Source organism: Oratosquilla oratoria, chromosome 25 (genome assembly GCF_046742065.1).
Source record: "Oratosquilla oratoria isolate Oo_2021 chromosome 25, ASM4674206v1, whole genome shotgun sequence".
NCBI lineage: Eukaryota > Metazoa > Arthropoda > Malacostraca > Stomatopoda > Squillidae > Oratosquilla > Oratosquilla oratoria.
In genome coordinates, this window is record NC_134801.1 from 12,978,365 (window position 1) to 12,992,771 (window position 14,407).

Genomic DNA, 14,407 nt, shown 5'->3' on the forward strand with positions numbered 1-14,407 from the left:
TTTATCATGTCCCAGACTGGAGACAGTTGCTTCTACCAGATGAACAGCACCCCGATTGCTTGTTTTCGTCCGGTCGAGGGCTGCCACCAGTTCTGGGCTCATATACGAAGTTGAAGGACGAGGACCTGTTCGCCGTTGTTTTGGAGTAGACATTCCACCTTTGCTGTCTTCGTCGGGGCTTGTCGACGTCGAGGAAGAGGATGATGCTAGTTCGACCGTTGCATCCCGTTTCTCTGCTTGGTGTTTTTCCACTTCCTGCCTTTGGAGATCCTCCTTTTGTCGCGTCGCCTTTCTCTTCTCTGCATTCGCGAGGTTCTTGTCGACACCAAGCATGGATCCTTGTCTTCCTGGCTCTCGTTGGGCGATGAGGAACTCCTTGTCCTCGGTTATAGTGATCACCTAAGAACAAATAAAACTAGTGTTAACATAGATAAATCTGCTGAACGGACGTCGAACATCTTGCAAAAACGTGACCTCAGAAACTGACCTCAAGCGTATCCGCAGAAGCAATGTCGATTAAGTTGTTCAGTTTCTCCGAGAACTCTTGCTCCTTCTTCTCCTGCGTTGGTCCCTTTCTCTTTGCTGACTTCTGAATTACCCTCCATTCCTCTTTGAGTGCGAGAACTTTCCTCGTAGCACTCTTAGCTGTAATCGTGGGAATCCGGGCACGATTCCAGAATTCTTGTACACGAAAAATCACAGCTTGTGCCGAACTAAGGTCTGCTTTCTTCAGCGTCTTGTGGTGGTACATAAAATGACGCAGAATATCGCCATTTGATGGAAGTTTGGAGCCGAGAATTTCTTCTATCGGACTGCCAATCAGAGGCAACACACTTTCGCTTCGTTTTTTAGCCATGTCAACTTGTGAAAAAACGATGGAGATGGATGGATTATTACAGTTGATTACTGAATGTAAATAACATTTATTAAGGCATGGCCTTTTGGTGGTACCGGTATTAAAATCCCGAAAGCAGAAATAAAGGATGAAAGGAGGGAAGAGACTCAAACGGAACACTAGTCGTGCAAACATGACCGATGTGGCAGTTCTTAATATGCACCGATTAAGCTGAAAATTTACGTAACTTATTTTCGTATGAATACCTATGATCCCACAAAGGGCCGTATGAAAATTCCAACTTTTAAAAATTACCCCCATGTTCAGTGCCACCCTAATGTACAGGTCAAGGAGTTATCTATTATTTTGTCCTATTTGGTTGGCTGCTTATTTGTTAAATCAAACTGAGTGATGTGCATTCAGATCAGTTGAGTACATGGAGTTGATGGACAAAGCCTCATGGGGTTGATGTTGTGGGTATATGTTTATGATGTATGTTGTTATACAACCTTCTCTATGTATTAAAACATGTGGTGTGTGTGGTATGAATGTGCATAAGTTTAATACCCACAGCATGGGGCAAATTTCACCCAGAGAACAACACAGGCTACAATCACCCAAGGCATGTAGGGCCGCATCAGTGCCTGGTGTAAGAGGGAAGTGAAGGAGAAAAGATAGAGGGTATTACTACAATTATAAGAGTCAATACATAAGCTAGAAAAAAGGAATAGATAAGGAATAGTAGCGAGTGATAAATACTTAAAGGTATTATCACTGGCCAGTATCTCAACAATGTAGATTGTAGACCATAATTAAGGTGAATAATAGTTATTTCCATTAAACAAAAAGATACCTAGGCTTTAGCAGACCGGTGCAATGGAGACGAATAGTACAAGTGGAGAATCAACCAAGATATTCAAGCATTCAGTGGAAATAGGGATGTTGTTGCCTGGTTGAAAAAGGCCGAGTTGGTGGCTAATTTGACTGACATTGGTAATGTGGCTTACTTCATAGTTCTTAATCTAGGAGATGGATTGGCAATATACCTCGAGATGAGTGCTGCAGATCAGAAAGATGCAATGAAGATACAGGAAAGGTCGAATGAGGCCTTCATGCAGGGTATGTTTGACATGAATAGTCTACTATCTAATATACGATGGGCAGGTAAGCATGTTGACCTGTTCATCAATGAAATAAGAAAGTTAGCCATATTGGCTGGGTGGACAGGAGAAAGCTTGGAACAAACAATGAAACTGGCATTTGTGAACCATTTTCCAGATCATATATCCACAGTTGCAATAAACATCAAATGTAAGGTCCACTAGCGTGGACATCTTGGTAGCCCTTGCTAGAATTCTGAAGACTTTAGGTAAAAATAGGCAATTGGCTGTGCTTACAAATGAACAGTCATTGGCCCTCCAAACAGATCAATGAACATTGGCATACCATTACCATAAGGTACTGAGCAGGAGAAAGGGAGAACCAAAGTCAAAGGCATAAATCCACTCCCACCCATTTCATCCCCACACACTCCACTCTCATTCACCACCCCTCCCTCTTTTCTTGGCTCCTGGATGATGGGTCATCCCTGCATCTTTCTCACTGCCCTAGGTCAGAAGCAATGTAGTAAGTGCACATCCAATGCAAGGCTGCTTCATTTAATTGGTGACCCCCCACTCTCTGTCCCCTCATGCAGAAAAAGAGAAGATGGGGAGAAATCCCTTCGGGCTGCATCAAAATATTGTTCACACATACTCCCTCACCCACCCACCCATCCCCCACTCACTCCCTTCTATGCATCATAGCATTATGTATTCACAATCATTCTCCATTCACCCCTATCTTCTATCTTCTCCCTTCCTTCCTCAACATTCCCCTTTCCCAATGCCCATTTTACCCCATCTCGTCCTTGGTCGCCCCATCATGTTCACTCCTTCCACCTCTGCCTTCCACACCTCTTTTACTAATCTTTCTTCACTCATTCTTTCTATGTATCCAAACCATCCCAATACTCTTTCATCAATACTATCTCCCAACTTCCTTTCCACCCCAGTTCTCCTCCTCATTTCTCACTTAATCCAGTCTAGTAACCATTACCATACTTCAGGCATTTAGTCTCAAAAACATTTAAACTCTTCCTCTATTATGTTCCATGTTTCTGCCCCATACAGTGCTGTCCCCACACTCCTTCATACAATCTCCTCTTAGCATCCCTTCTCAAATGTCTATTTCTCATTACACTTTTAAATCCCTGAAGGCATTTACTTGCTTCTCTCAATCTACATTCTACCTCCACCTCCACTCCCTTTCCCACTACATTTGCACCCAAGTATCTAAAGCTATCCACTTCCTCCAGTCTCTCTCCCTTAATACTCCCATTTTGCTGCCAAGCTCTCCTCTTGTACATTTCATCACCTTACTTTTTACCCACATTTATCTTCAACTTTCTTCTTTTGCACACCATCCCAAACTCTGCCACTAACTTCTTAATCCCTCCTCTGATCCCGCTACAATTGTAGTGTCATCAGCAGACAACAACTGGCTATCTCCCCTTTTTCTCCATTTTCTTTAACCCCTTCCATACGGTGACACCTACATAGGTTGATTGATTTTATGAGTTTTTGGCTGACGGCCAGATACTGGGACCAAAATGATCATTCAGCGCCAGACACCTACATAGGCGTCATGAGGAGGAAGTGGGTACGCGAGGATGCCGACATCGGCGTCTTGATTATACAGGTAAACGTCGACTTACGATGGCCGCGACTTACGATTGTTCGACTTTACGATGACGACGACGACGACGACGATATGATAATTTAACCCCTTCCATACGGTGCCGCACATGTAGGCGTCATGAGGAGCAAGTGGATTCGCGACGCTGCCATATCGGCGTCTTGATTATATTTATTGTAGTCGCCCCTGTGTTTTTACATTCTCTCAAATGTGCCCTAAATCCCATTCTCTGTGGTTTTCAAAATTCGCGGGTGAAAGAGAGAACGATCGATATAAGCGGTGACTATATTTTATGATGCGAGTATTATTACGTCACGTCGTACGGCTGGCATTGGCTGCTGCCCGCGAGATTTAAGTGCCGTACTGAAAATACATATTATAGTGTTTCAATATGGTAAAAAGGATAAAGATAATTAAATAAACTACTGTACATGTTTAATAAGCTATATTCAGTATCTCTGGTGGTTAATATACAGGTAGGCTAGGTACAGTGACCACGGAACAGAGTGGGGATCGACTTACGATGAGATCGTCTTACGATGGCTCTATCGAAACCTAATGCCATCGTAAGTCGACGTTTACCTGTATTTATTTTGTAGTTGTAGCTGAGTGACCCTCCATACTCTGTAAACTGGCTTCATCATATTTTCTATGGTTATCAAAATTCATGGGTGAATGAGAAAATGATTAATGCAGCAGTGACTTTATTTCTTATAATGCGAGTATTATGACGTAATATCGCATGTCTGGCAGCTAATGCTGCCCGCGAGATTTTGGCCCGTATTGAAGGGGTTAACCATCTCCAATCTCTTGCCCATTACCCTTATGTTTACCTCTAGCACCACTCCATGTATTTATAAATTGAACAGCCAAGGCAACATAACACACCCCTGATGAAGTCCCACATTTACCTCAAACCACTCACTCTCTCCATTTCTATTTCTTACACCATCTTGTGTATCCTGATATCCCATTTGCCAGAAAACCAGTGCTTCATGGCCCAGAAATTCCTGTACCAAGTGTACCAAAGGGCACAGATATTGTTGAAGACAGTAATACCCAGCTTGAAGGTGGACACCTCTGCATTGTATCAATCTCCAATCCCTGATGAGATCCAACCAAAGCCTTTAAGTCAAGCACAGCTGAATGACTTAACAAGGGTTTTTGGGTTATCAAAAGAGTCTGCCCAGCTACTTGGATCACACCCTGACAAAAGCAATTTACTTGCATCAGGCACTAAACATTTCTGGCATCACAAGAGAAGTTTAAAAAAAAATTCTCACTTCATGACAACTCTTCATTAGTATGTTGCAGTGATATTGGAGGACTAGTTGAACCCTTGGGTTTAATTTATAGTCCAGTGGAATGGAGACTTCATTAACTCATTCAGTCAAAGTTTGAAAGTTGTTCTTTTAAACATTGGCAATAAGATTGCATCTGTTCCTGTTATACATTCAGTTCAATTAACAGAGTTATGAGAATATAAAAATCTTAGTGCTCTGAAGTATGGTCACCATAATTGGAAGATTTGTGGATACTTAAAGGTAAAAAGACTCATTTTATTTGTTTTCACAGTGTAATTTGATCTTGCATATTTCAATTATCTCCTTTATCTCATATTTCATGATATTTACATAATTTCTTTTCAGGTTATGTCCCTAATATTAGGAATACAAGGAGGTTACACTAAATACCTATGTTTTCTCTGTCTGTGGGTTAGCCGAGCAGATGACAAACACTACGAACTAGTGAATGGCCATCTAGAGAAACACTCCACCTGACTCACACTAGTCAACCCTCGCCAATTTTCTATGTCACTTCTTCATATAAACTTGGATTGATGAAGAATTTTGTCAAGGCCATCAATAAAGGAAGTCCAGCATTTGCTTTCATAAGGCATACATTTCCAGAAGTCAGTAATGCAAAACTGAATGTAGGTATTTTTGATGGCCCTCAGATTAGAAGCATAATGAAGAATGAACAGTTCAATAGAATAATGAGTGAAACAGGGGAATGCATGACAAGCCTTCAAATCAGTTGTGAACAATTTCCTTGGAAACAAAAGAAGTTCAGCATACATGTTCAATGTTCAAGAACTGATGCAGTTTTAAGGCTCTGGGAGCATATATGTCAGTAAATATGCATTTTCTATGATTGCATCTGGATTATTTTCCTGATAACTATGGGGACTACAGCAAAAAACAAGGTGAAAGGTTCCACCAAGCCTTTCGCACTACGAAAGAAAGGTATCAGGGATGATGGGTGAAAAACATGTTAGCAGATTACTATTGGTGTCTGAAACATGACTTGCCTGGTGAAAAACACATGAGAAAATCACCAAAAAATCCATTCTTCCATTATTGATACATTTGCAAATTTTCAATATTGATAAAAGCAATATTATAACATTCAGTAATTATTAATCTTATCTTACAACTTTGATACTAAGTAAAAAAGAGGCAATAGCTAAAATGCACTCTCATCCTGCCTAGCTGATCTTCCCTACTCTTCTGGGTTATTATCTATTTAGTGAGTAAACATTAACAAGACTGGAAAAGGGGAATGTCTGTTGAGGAAGGATGAGAGAGGACAGAAGATAAGGGCACATGGAGAATGGTTGTGTATGGATGATGCTGTGATACATGATGGGGTGTGGGTGAGGGAGTATGTATGAGAAATAAATTGACACAGCCCAAAGGGATTTCTCCCCATCTTCTCTTTTTCTGCATGAGGGGATGGAGGGGGGGGGGTGCCACTTTAATGAAGCGGCCTTGCTGTGGATGTGCTGTGTCTTGTGACACTGCTTCCGACCCAGGGCAGTGGACAAGATGTAAGGATGACCCGTCATCCAGGAGGTGCCAAGATAAGAGGAAGGGAAGAGAGTAGAGGAGAGTGGAGTATGTAGGGGATGGAATGGGTGGGAGTGGTTTTTAGGTCTGTTTTCTGGATACCTCCTGTGTAAGGGGGAAAAAGCCTTTGGTAATATGTATGTTATCTAGCCTTCCCATACTAGGTAATACAAAACTGATATAATAAGCACAATATGTAATTGCTGTGCATTTTCAGACAAGGAGTCTATGTGTACTCTAGATTAAGCTGTCTGGGTGGGTGAGAGTGGAGATAATTCCTAATGAAGATAGCTCATACCTGGCCTGATTTTGTTTCTCCTGCTGCGTTTATTACCCAGTCCCATTCTGTATCTCCAAAAGAAGACTCACAGGAACCTGAATAAAAAGGAAAATTGATGTTAAAATGTATCCAAATTTTAGACTTAATATATATAATGGGCATGACGATTTCATTTTATGCTAGAGTAGGAGAATGGAACCAGAAAAATGTATACTGAAAATTGCTGCTACCCACCAAAGAGAAATGAAAATGAATACTGTTAGGAAGTTGTCCTCACTTCTAATCGTCACTTCTTCTCTAGCCCATCCCACGACTTTTGACCCAGGAGGCTGCCAAGGGAATGCTCATGGGCCTAGCCATGTGAATCATATGATGCCACTTGGCCATGTGACTCGACCAAGGCTTCCTTGAGGCCCACAGGTGGGACAAAGCGTCCTTGAGGAACTCGTGTGCAGTCCCAGCAATGACTTAGCCAGACCCTTGCTTGACCATGCAATGATGAACAATCAACTCTTTGAGGAACTCACATGCAGTACCAGCCCCCATATCTTGCTTTTGTGAGTCAGCTGCATAAGAATGTTTTGTATCCAACTTCCCACACATCAACTTTGCCTTTACGCCAATTAACCACTTCAGTACAAGTCAAATTCTCGTGCACAGCATTGGCTGCCACATGTACGATACATCACACTACTCACATTATAAAATATAAAGTCACTGCTGTATTGCTTGTTCTCTTTAACCCCTTCCATACGGTGCCGCACACGTAGGCGTCATGAGGAGCAAGTGGATTCGCGACGCTGCCATATCGGCGTCTTGATTATATTTATTGTAGTCGCCCCTGTGTTTTTACATTCTCCCAAATGCGCCCTGAATCCCATTCTCTGTGGTTTTCAAAATTCGCGGGTGAAAGAGAGAACGATCGATATAAGCGGTGACTATATTTTATGATGCGAGTATTATTACGACACGTCATATGGCTGGCATTGGCTGCTGCCCGCGAGATTTAAGTCCCGTACCAAAGTGGTTAACTCTGAGTAATAATAAATGCAGAAAACATGGTCAAACTAGTTCACAGAATCTGGGGGTAACTCGTCTACAATTACAAAAAAATGTAAGCAATACGGAGACGTCTGCATCCTCATGTACTCACTCGCGCCTCATGATGCCTACATCGGTGTCATCGTACCAAAATGGTTGAGGGCACAGGTCATGACCTGCCTGAGTATATAAAGATAAGGTGAACACCGAAGACTCAGATTACCTCAGAGCATCACACAGTAAGCCTGGCTTGCTGCTCTGTTACTTTCTCCTCCTCCTCCCTCCCCCACAAGGAGACCAAGTTGGGACACAACTTGAAGTACAGTCATCACCTCCCTTGCTGTCTCTTCCCCTTTCCCTTTTCTCACACTAAAAGTGATGCCTAACATTTGCCACCCTATGTGGGTGCAAGATTACCAGCCTAATATTTGGCTGTCCAATGTTTGGGGCCCTGATCCCCAGCTCTGCCATCTGCCACCACTTAGTCTGTCATACTGGCTGTTGCTTGACTGCTGCCACTTGATCTGCCAGATCATCTACCACCACTTCCTGCTGCTCAATTGTTGCCAGCTTGCCTGCTGCTCGACTACCACCACTTGATCTGCCAGATCACCTGCCACTGCTGCTTGCCAGTACAACTGCCAGCTTCCCTACCAGGTCTGCCATCTACCAGCTAGCCTGCCCACCAGCTTAACTGGTGTCCCTGCCTGCTAGGTTGTCTGCCAACAGCCAGGTAATCTGCTGACTACTAGATTGACTCCCTCTTGCCTACCACAGATATGTCACTGCTCAACTGCTACCACTTGTCTGCCAGATCAACTGCTGTCACTTATTTGCCAGATCAACTGTCACCCCTTGTCTGCCAGATCACTTGCTGCCACTGCCTGCCAGTTCACATACCAGATCGACTGCCTACACTCTTGCCTACCACAGATATATTTGTGGCCTACTGCCACTAGATCATTTAGCAAACTAGAGCTGTGAGCATCCCCACCTTGACCCATCCACATGATCAACTAAGATCACAAGGTCCTGCACCTCAACTACTGTAAATCTAACAACTAGCAACCTCAACTGTCAAGTCCACAATGCCCTGGGTGGCCTAACACCCCACCCACTAACCACGACCATTCTCAAGTGTCTGTCTTTCCAGGGAGATATTGCAACCATACTACCAATGCCAACGTATGACATGATCCCAGGACTCGTTCCAGAAATCCCTTGAGCAGCTTCCTGAGATGCACTAACCTCTTTGATGTCACCCAAGACATACAGAACAACTCCAGTCCCAGAGGATTAGCCAAGCATTCTGAGGCTTGCTACCCTATGGCAAAAGAATGCCCACCTACTGCTACCCTTGCAGTTTGATGGCATCTCTACTCCCACCTTCAAGTTCTGGCCACGTCATAAAAATATCTCCCTAAATGATTTCTTGTCAAGGCTCAGCATGACTTCACTCCCAGTGTCAACTTCCGAGAGGTCATGTTAGGAAATTTCCCTCGCTTCTAGTCCCCACTCCTTGGACCTCACTTCTCCCATCCTCATCTCTTCTCTGGCCCATCCCATGACTTTTGACCCAGGAGGCTCCCATGGGAATCACTCATGGGCCCCACCACATGAATCATGTGATGCTTGGCCACATGACTCAACCAAAACTTCCTTAACCCCTTCCATACGGTGCCGCACACGTAGGCGTCATGAGGAGCAAGTGGATTCGTGACGCTGCCATATCGGCGTCTTGATTATATTTATTGTAGTCGCCCCTGTGTTTTTACATTCTCCCAAATGCGCCCTGAATCCCATTCTCTGTGGTTTTCAAAATTCGCGGGTGAAAGAGAGAACGATCGATATAAGCCGTGACTATATTTTATGATGCGATTATTATTACGACACGTCATACGGCTGGCATTGGCTGCTGCCCGCGAGATTTAAGTCCCGTACCGAAGTGGTTAAGGCCCACTGGTGGGACAAAGCCTCCTTAAGGCACTCATATGCAGTACCAGCATCAGTCCCACCAATGGCTCAACTAGGGCTTCACCTGACCATGTGATGATGAACATTGAACTCTTTGAGGAGCTCATGTGTAGTACCAGCCTCCCACACCCTCTGTCTTCATGAGTCAGCAGTGTAACATTTTGCATCCAACTTCCCATACATCGACTTTGCCCTTGCACCAATTAAGGGCATGGATCATGACCTGTCCATGCATATAAAGACCAGATGAATGCCGAAGATTCAGATCACCTCTGAGCAACACACAGTGAGCTGGCTCATTGTTTCCTTGCTTTCTCACCTCCCTCCCCTGCAAACAGACCAAGTTGGGACAATTTGAAATGTTCTGTCATCATCTTCCTCCCCATATCTCCCCCACTTTCTTGCACTTAGAGAGCAAGCTATCATTACTGGTACCCAACATTCATTTCTAAATACACAAATATTCTCTCCATCAGAGTTTGCCTTCAACCAGCCTAACAAATACTAACAACTATTTTTCTGAATATAAAGGTCAAAATAAAACTTACAAGAGCAGAAAAAGGGAGGAAATAATATACAACAAACAAGAGATGTCAACAGGAATATCTGGCAACTGAAAGGTTGCTCAAAGACCTTCCATCCATTTCACATAAAATAACGTTTTCCAAGAACACCTTTGAAATCTTCCAAACACTATTTTACACACAAACTTTGACATCTGTGGGAATGAGGGGACAGAACTCTAGAATATAAGATTTCTGCTAATATATAATCCCCAAGCCCCGTAGACCAGAATTTAGGGGGGCCATGGCCTGTTATTACAAATTGTACATTACTATATAATGTGGGCCAGGGATTGGAGATTGTTAAAGAAAAGAGAGAAAAATGGGAGATAAGTCAGTTCTTGTTTGCTGACGACACTGCGATTGTAGGAGGATCAGAGGAGGGATTAAGAAAGTTAGTGACAGAGTTTGAGAGGGTGTGCAAAAGAAGGAAGTTGAAAATAAACGTGGGTAAAAGTAAGGTGATGAGATGTACAAGAGGAGATGATGGCAGTAAATTGGAAGAGAATATTAAGGGAGAGAGACTGGAGAAAGTGGACAGCTTCAGATACTTGAGTGTGAATGTGGTAGGAAAGGGAGGATGGAGGTGGAGGTAGAATGTAGATTGAGAAAAGCAAGTAAATGCCTTGGGGGATTAAAAAGTTTAATGAGAAATAGACATTTGAGAATGGATGCTAAGAGGAAATTGTATGAAGGGTGACTGTGCTGACAGCACTGTATGGGACAGAAACATGTAACATAAGAATTTAAATGTGTATGAGATGAAATGCCCGAGAAGTATGGTTGAGGTTATTAGGATGAATAGTGAGAAACAAGATGAGGAGGAGAGTGGGGGTGGAAAGGGAGTTGGGAGATAGGGTTGATGAAAGAGTATTGGGATGTTTTGGACACGTGGAAAGAATGTGTGAAGAAAGATTAGTAAAAGAGGTGTGGAAGGCAGAGGTGGAAGAAGTGAACATGAGGGTGTGACCAAGGATGAGATGGATGGATGGGGTAAAAGGGGCATTGAAAAAGAGGGGGGTGTCTGTTGAGGAAGGGAGAAGACAGAAAATAGGTATGAGTGGAGAATGGTTATGTATGGATGATGCTGTGATGCATGGAAGAGGGTGGGTGGGTGATGGGGGTTAGGGAGTATATGTGAATGATATTTTGATGCAGCCTGAATGATTTCTCTCCATCTTCTCTTTTTCTATGTGAGGGGACAGAGAAGGGGGGGGGGGGAGGTCGCCGATTAAATGAAGTGGCCTTGATGTGGATATACTGTCTTGCTGCAGTGCTTCTGACCCAGGGCAGTGAGCGAGATGCAGGGTTGACCCATCATCCAGGAGGAACCAAGAATAAAGGGAGTGGGTGCATGGGAGTGGAGCATGTGGGTTGACTGATTTGTAAGATTTATGGCCTTTAGCCATGCACTGGAGCCATAGGGCCATTCAGCGCAGATTTATCAGCTTTAAAATTAAGGAAGTCTTGTAATTGACTACTACTGTATTTACTTATACATACACATATGCACACACACATATACTAACAGAAGTCATGATTTCAGGACTAAACGAATTAAATGACTATCTGTTAAGAGAAACCAGACATAATTAAAAGGTCCACTGCCATTAAATACTGTGGGACAAGGTATATATAACCATTGGCAAAAATAGAACAGAAAAACAGGGTGGTGTCATGTTTTTGACTAAGAAAGGTTTAACCTCATCAGTACAGGCCAAAATCTCGCGGGCAGCATTAGCTGCCAGACGTACTATGTGTCGTAATAATACTCGCATCATAAAATATAGTCACCGCTTATATCGATCGTTCTCTCTTTCACCCGTGAATTTTGATAACCATAGAAAATGTGATGAAGACAGTTTAGAGAGTATGTCATTACACAGGGGCAACTACAATAAATATAATCAAGACGCCGATATGGCAGCCTCGCGTATCCACTTGCTCCTCATGCCGCCTACGTATGTGGCACCGTATGGAAGGGGTTAAATGTGACAAAGATAACTGAAGGAAAAAATAATGTGGAACTGATTATGATTAAAGTTGAAAACAGAAATATGAAAAGTAGAAAATTTGTAGTATTATATGTGCCCCCAAAAACATTCTTGGACAGATAGTGATCATTCCAAAATGTTGGAAGACACAAAGAATGCATTAATTGAATTACTGAAATGAGGAAACATAGTAATTATGGTTGACTTTAATTCAAAACAAATATGTTGGGAAGAAATGACAGTGAAAGGTGGAGAAGACCTTTGGGGAAATATTCTACTGGATATGACCATTGAATACACATTGACTCGATGGGTAAAGGAAAATATCAGGTATAGAAACAATGATGAACTGTTGAGGCTAGATTTAATATTTACATTAGAGCCTGAAATCATGGACAAAATGAATTACAAGATACCAATTGGGAAGAGTGACCACATACTAGAGTTTGAACTAAAAGAACAGTTTGATTTAAGAAGAAATGAGAAACAGAAAAGGAAGACTAATGTACAACAAAATGGATTTTGAGAAACTCAGAAAATTCTTTCAAAATGCAAACTGGGAAAATTTCTTAAATGAAATGGCACATATTAACCACTTCCATACGGTGACGCCTACGTAGGTGTCATGAGGAGCAAGTGGTTACGCGATGATGCCGACGTCAGCGTCTTAATTATATTTATTGTAGTCGTACCTACATAACCTCCATTCTCTCTAAACTGGCTTCATCATATTTTCTATGGTTATCAAAATTCACGGGTGAAAGAGAACGAATGATTGAGCACTGACTATTTTTTATAATGCGATTATTATGACGCAACATCACACGTCGGGCAGCTAATGCTGCCAGACGTGCGATGTGCCCCAGAGTGAAGAGGTTAAAAATATACATAATCAGGGAATAGACAAATACGTACAACAGAAGAAACAAGAACAGGTCTACATAACGTGCTGGTACAACAAAAAATGTAATGAAGCTAAATATAGAAGGAACAAAGCCTGGTAAAGATTAAAAAAGGTGGCAAATATACATTAAACTAAGAAATATATAAAAATATACAGAAAAAAAAAAAAAAACTATGAAAAGGACATAATAGAAAATTGCAAGGACCAGCCAAAACTGTTCTACAGGTATGTGAATGACAAACTAAAAGATAAATGTGAAATAATGAAACTGCGTCAAGGGAATAATGAATATATAGATGATGTAGAAATGGCTGAAATTATGAACAAACATTTAAAATCTATATTTACGATTGAAAGTACACAGTGGAGGTGGTTTGGGGATGGTTCAAGGTGGGAGTTATAAGGTGTGCAAAGATGGTGTGTGGAACAAGGAAGGGTAGCGAGTGGTGGGATGAGGAAGCAAAGAAGGGTGCAGAAGAAAAGAAACGCATTCATAGATTGGCTACAAATTAGGACAAAGGAATTGTATGAGAGGTACATACATACATATACCAAGGCTTTTCCCCCCTTTCAAGGGAGGTAGCCAAAAAGGGAAAGGCATAAAAACACTCCCACCCATTTCATCCCTAAATACACTCCACACCCCTCCCACCCTCCCTCTCATCTGAGCACCTCCTGGATGACGGGTCATCCCTGCACCTTGCCCACCGCCCTGGGTCAGAGGCAGTGTCGCAAGACACAGCACATCCACAGCAAGGTCGCTTCATTTAATCAGCGACCCCCCCTCTCCGTCCCCCCTTGCATATAAGGAGAGGACGGGGAGAAATCCCTTCGGGCTGCGTCAAAATTTGCTCACACATACTACCTCACCCCCACCCATTCCTCCTCATGCAATCACAACATCATCCATATACAACCATTCTCCCCTCACCTCTGTCTTCCGTCCTCTCCCTTCCTTCCTCAACAGACATTCCCCTCTTCCCCAAAGCCCCCTTCACCCCATCCATCCACCTCATCCTAGGACGTCCCCTCATGTTCACTCCCTCCACATCTGCCTTCCATACCTCTTTGTATGAGAGGTACAAAGTAAAAAGGGAAATTAAGCATAAGATAAAGGAAGCAGAGGAGAGCAGATGTAAAATGGGGTAAGAGTATGACAAAATTTTGAAAGTAATAAAAAGATGGTTTGGAAAGAAATTAAAAGAGGAGGAGCCAAATCAAGTAGAGAAGA

The 14,407-nt window shown here is 42.6% G+C and overlaps 1 protein-coding gene across 3 annotated transcripts in view; it reads right to left on the minus strand.

Annotated features, from left to right (window-relative positions):
• LOC143038818 (dTDP-D-glucose 4,6-dehydratase) overlaps nt 1–14,407 on the minus strand; it is a 101,957-nt gene that overhangs the window by 48,079 nt on the left and 39,471 nt on the right. For all 3 annotated transcript variants that reach the window (XM_076208386.1, XM_076208384.1, XM_076208385.1), the window contains one exon: nt 6,719–6,795. In XM_076208386.1, coding sequence (XP_076064501.1) covers nt 6,719–6,795 — 77 coding nt within the window. The remainder of the gene's footprint in view (nt 1–6,718; nt 6,796–14,407) is intronic.